Below are 3,398 nucleotides of genomic sequence, written 5' to 3'. Positions count from 1 at the left end.
CGCAAGAAAGAATTTAGGGTGAGTCCGCACTGCACAGCAAAAGCAAGTTTATTAGGAAAGTAAAGTGGTGAAAGAACAGCTACTCCACAGACAGAGTAGGGCATTCCTATAAATAGGAGGAATGCATCCATGTACAATGCTTTTGCGTGTGTGTGTGTGTGTGTGTGTGTGTGTGTGTGTGTGTGTATAAAATTTAAAAAGATCATGCACCAGGCGGTGGCTCACACCTGTAACCCCAGCACTTTGGGAGGCCAAGGCAGGTAGATCACTCGAGGTCAGGAATTCAAGACCAGCCTGGCCAACATGGCAAAACCCCGTCTCTACTAAAAATACAAAAATTAGCCAGGCGTGGTAGCATGAGCCTGTAGTCCCAGCTACTTGGGTGTCTGAGGCACAAGAATTCCCTGATTCTTGTGCAGAGGTTGCAGTGAGCTGAGATCACAATACAGCACTCCACCCTGAGCAACAGAGCAAGATCCTGTCTCAAAACAACCACCACCACCACCACCAAGAAAAAAGATCATGGGGAGATGTGCTCTGCTACAAGAGTTTGTGATAAAGGATTAATTTTCTTAATTACTGTACTTTGCAAGAATGTTATCTTTTTCATGCCTATAATCCTAGCACTTTGGGAGGCCAAGGCAGCTCACGAGGAGATGGAGACGATCCTGGCTAACACGGTGAAACCCAATCTCTACTAAAAAAATATACAAAAACATTAGCCAGACATGGTGGCTGGCGCCTGTAGTACCAGCTACTCGGGAAGCTGAGGCAGGAGAAAGGCCTGAACCCGGGAAGCGGAGCTTGCAGTGAGCCAAGATCGCACCACTGCACTCCAGCCTGGGCGACAGAGCAAGACTCAGTCTCAAAAAAAAATAAACAAAAAACAACAACAACAACAAAAAAACTCCCTCTCAAAAAAAAAAAAAAATATTATCTTTAAAACAAAATTAGGAATGTCTTTGTTCTCCAGATATCGGGATATTAGAACATTCCCAAGTCTGGGTCTGTTTAGTAAACATTATCAATCTGTTTCATTAACTGTAAACATCTAGAGGCTAGGAATACCTTTCTGGGAATGCAGCGCAGCAAGTCCCAGCTTCATTTTCCTGGCCCTCACTCAAGATAGAGTCGCTCTGGTTAGAACACCTCTGACAATAGCAGTGTGAGAATGGACTAATACATATGGGAAAAAATAACACTAAACCATTAAATACAGATGTGACTGACACAGACCCTTGATGAACTCAGCTGCTGCTTCCTCGTTTATAACTACAGAGCCCTTTTGGGCGACACCATTTCTCCTCCAGGTCTGTCCAGGTTTCTGTCATCTCTTGCCTTACCATAGATATTTTCAGTCCTTAATGGTCACCTACAAAATATTCATTGATGTGTCCGGGTGCGGTGGCTCACACCTGTAATCCCAGCATTTTGGGAGGCCAAGGTGGGCGGATAACGAAGTCAGGAGATCAAGACCATCCTGGCAGTGGCGGACGCCTGTAGTCCCAGCTACTCGGGAGGCTGAGGCAGGAGAATGGCGTGAACCCGGGAGGCGAAGCTTGCAGTGAGCCGAGATTGCACCACTGCACTCCAGCCTGGGCTACAGAGCGAGACTCCATCTCAAAAAAAAAAAAAAAAAAAAAAAAAATCATTGATGAAAAGTGGCTGTGCTCTACTGGCGGGATTTGACTGCGTGATGTCTCACAGAAAGTTTTCCGCTCCCAGACATGGGTCCCTCGGCTTCCTGCCTCGGAAGCGCAGCAGCAGGCATCGTGGGAAGGTGAAGAGCTTCCCTAAGGATGACCCGTACAAGCCGGTCCACCTCACAGCCTTCCTGGGATACAAGGCTGGCATGACCCACATCATGAGGGAAGTCGACAGGCCAGCATCCAAGGTGAACAAGAAGGAGGTGGTGGAGGCTGTGACCATTGTGGAGACGCCACCCATGGTGGTTGTGGGCATTGTGGGCTATGTGGAAACCCCTCGAGGCCTCCGGACCTTCAAGACTGTCTTCGCTGAGCACATCAGTAATGAATGCAAGAGGCGTTTTTATAAGAACTGGCATAAATCTAAAAAGAAGGCCTTTACGAAGTACTGCAAGAAATGGCAGGATGAGGATGTCAAGAAGCAGCTGGAGGAGGACTTCAGCAGCATGAAGAAATACTGCCACGTCATCCGCGTCATTGCCCACACCCAGATGCGCCTGCTTCCTCTGCACCAGAAGAAGGCCCACCTGATGGAGATCCAGGTGAACGGAGGCACCGTGGCTGAGAAGCTGGACTGGGTCCGCGAGAGGCTCGAGCAGCAGGTAAATGTGAACCAAGTGTTTGGGCAGGATGAGATGATCGACGTCATCGGGGTGACCAAGGGCAACGGCTACAAAGGGGTCACCAGTCGTTGGCACACCAAGAAGCTGCCCCTCAAGACCCACCGAGGCCTGCGCAAGGTGGCCTGTATTGGGGCATGGCATCCTGCTCGTGTGGCCTTCTCTGTGGCACGCGCTGGGCAGAAAGGCTACCGTCACCGCACTGAGATCAACAAGAAGATCTATAAGATTGGCCAGGGCTACCTTATCAAGGATGGCAAGCTGATCAAGAACAATGCCTCCACTGACTCTGACCTGTCTGACAAGAGCACCAACCCTCTGGGTGGCTTTGTCCACTATGGTGAAGTGACCAATGACTTTGTCATGCTGAAAGGCTGTGTGGTGGGAACCAAGAAGCGGGTGCTCACCCTCCACGAGTCCTTGCTGGTGCAGATGAAGCGGCAGGCTCTGGAGAAGATTGACCTTAAGTTCATTGACACCACCTCCAAGTTTGGCCATGGCTGCTTCCAGACCATGGAGCAGAAGAAAGCATTCATGGGACCACTCAAGAAAGACGGAATTGCAAAGGAGGAAGGAGCTTAATGCCAGGAACAGATTTCGCAGCTGGTGTGGTCTCAATAAAGGTTATTTTCCACTGGAAAAAAAAAAAGAAAAGTGGCTGTGTCTTCCAAGCGGTGTGACTGCACAATACATGGGCAGCAGTGAACATTGGTTTTCCCGTGGCGCCAGACTCTTCCCCTGCCTCAGGGAAGCAGCTCTGCTTGAAGCCCCTGTGGATATGGTTTCCATGATTTTCCTTCCAGATATCACTACTTGGAAAATTGTGGTTTTATTCCTACTCATTAAGTCTTATAAACATTATGATTTGACATGTCACATTCCCCAGTGAATTTCCGCTTTGTAAACTCTGGGCTGTTTAGTCAGTTGCAGAAACTAGGTAGGGAGGCTGGGGGGTGGCAGGAATGTAGACTATCACCCCCTGTCCCTGTCCCTTCCCACACAGACAATCCAGCCAATGGCAGAAGACTGCCGGAAATGTAGAAGAGTTAAGGTAGCAAAACTTTGGAAAATA

The 3,398-nt window shown here is 48.9% G+C and overlaps 1 protein-coding gene across 1 annotated transcript; it reads left to right on the top strand.

The window, feature by feature from the left end:
* Nucleotides 1-1,683: 1,683 nt before the first annotated feature.
* On the top strand, nt 1,684-2,954 carry LOC101150350 (large ribosomal subunit protein uL3-like). The gene has a single exon (XM_055390719.2). It carries the CDS (start codon nt 1,697-1,699, stop codon nt 2,906-2,908), a length of 1,212 nt encoding a protein of 403 aa, XP_055246694.1. The 5' UTR covers nt 1,684-1,696; the 3' UTR covers nt 2,909-2,954.
* Nucleotides 2,955-3,398: the final 444 nt, after the last annotated feature.

The sequence above is a fragment of the Gorilla gorilla genome, chromosome 5 (assembly GCF_029281585.2).
Source record: "Gorilla gorilla gorilla isolate KB3781 chromosome 5, NHGRI_mGorGor1-v2.1_pri, whole genome shotgun sequence".
Classification (NCBI taxonomy): domain Eukaryota; kingdom Metazoa; phylum Chordata; class Mammalia; order Primates; family Hominidae; genus Gorilla; species Gorilla gorilla.
Note: the sequence above shows the minus strand (reverse complement) of the source record. Positions and strands in the feature narration are given on the sequence as shown.

Bases quoted from the DNA above. Each gene is read 5' to 3' on its own strand.
- LOC101150350 (XM_055390719.2), top strand. From the start codon at position 1,697: ATGTCTCACAGAAAGTTTTCCGCTCCCAGACATGGGTCCCTCGGCTTC.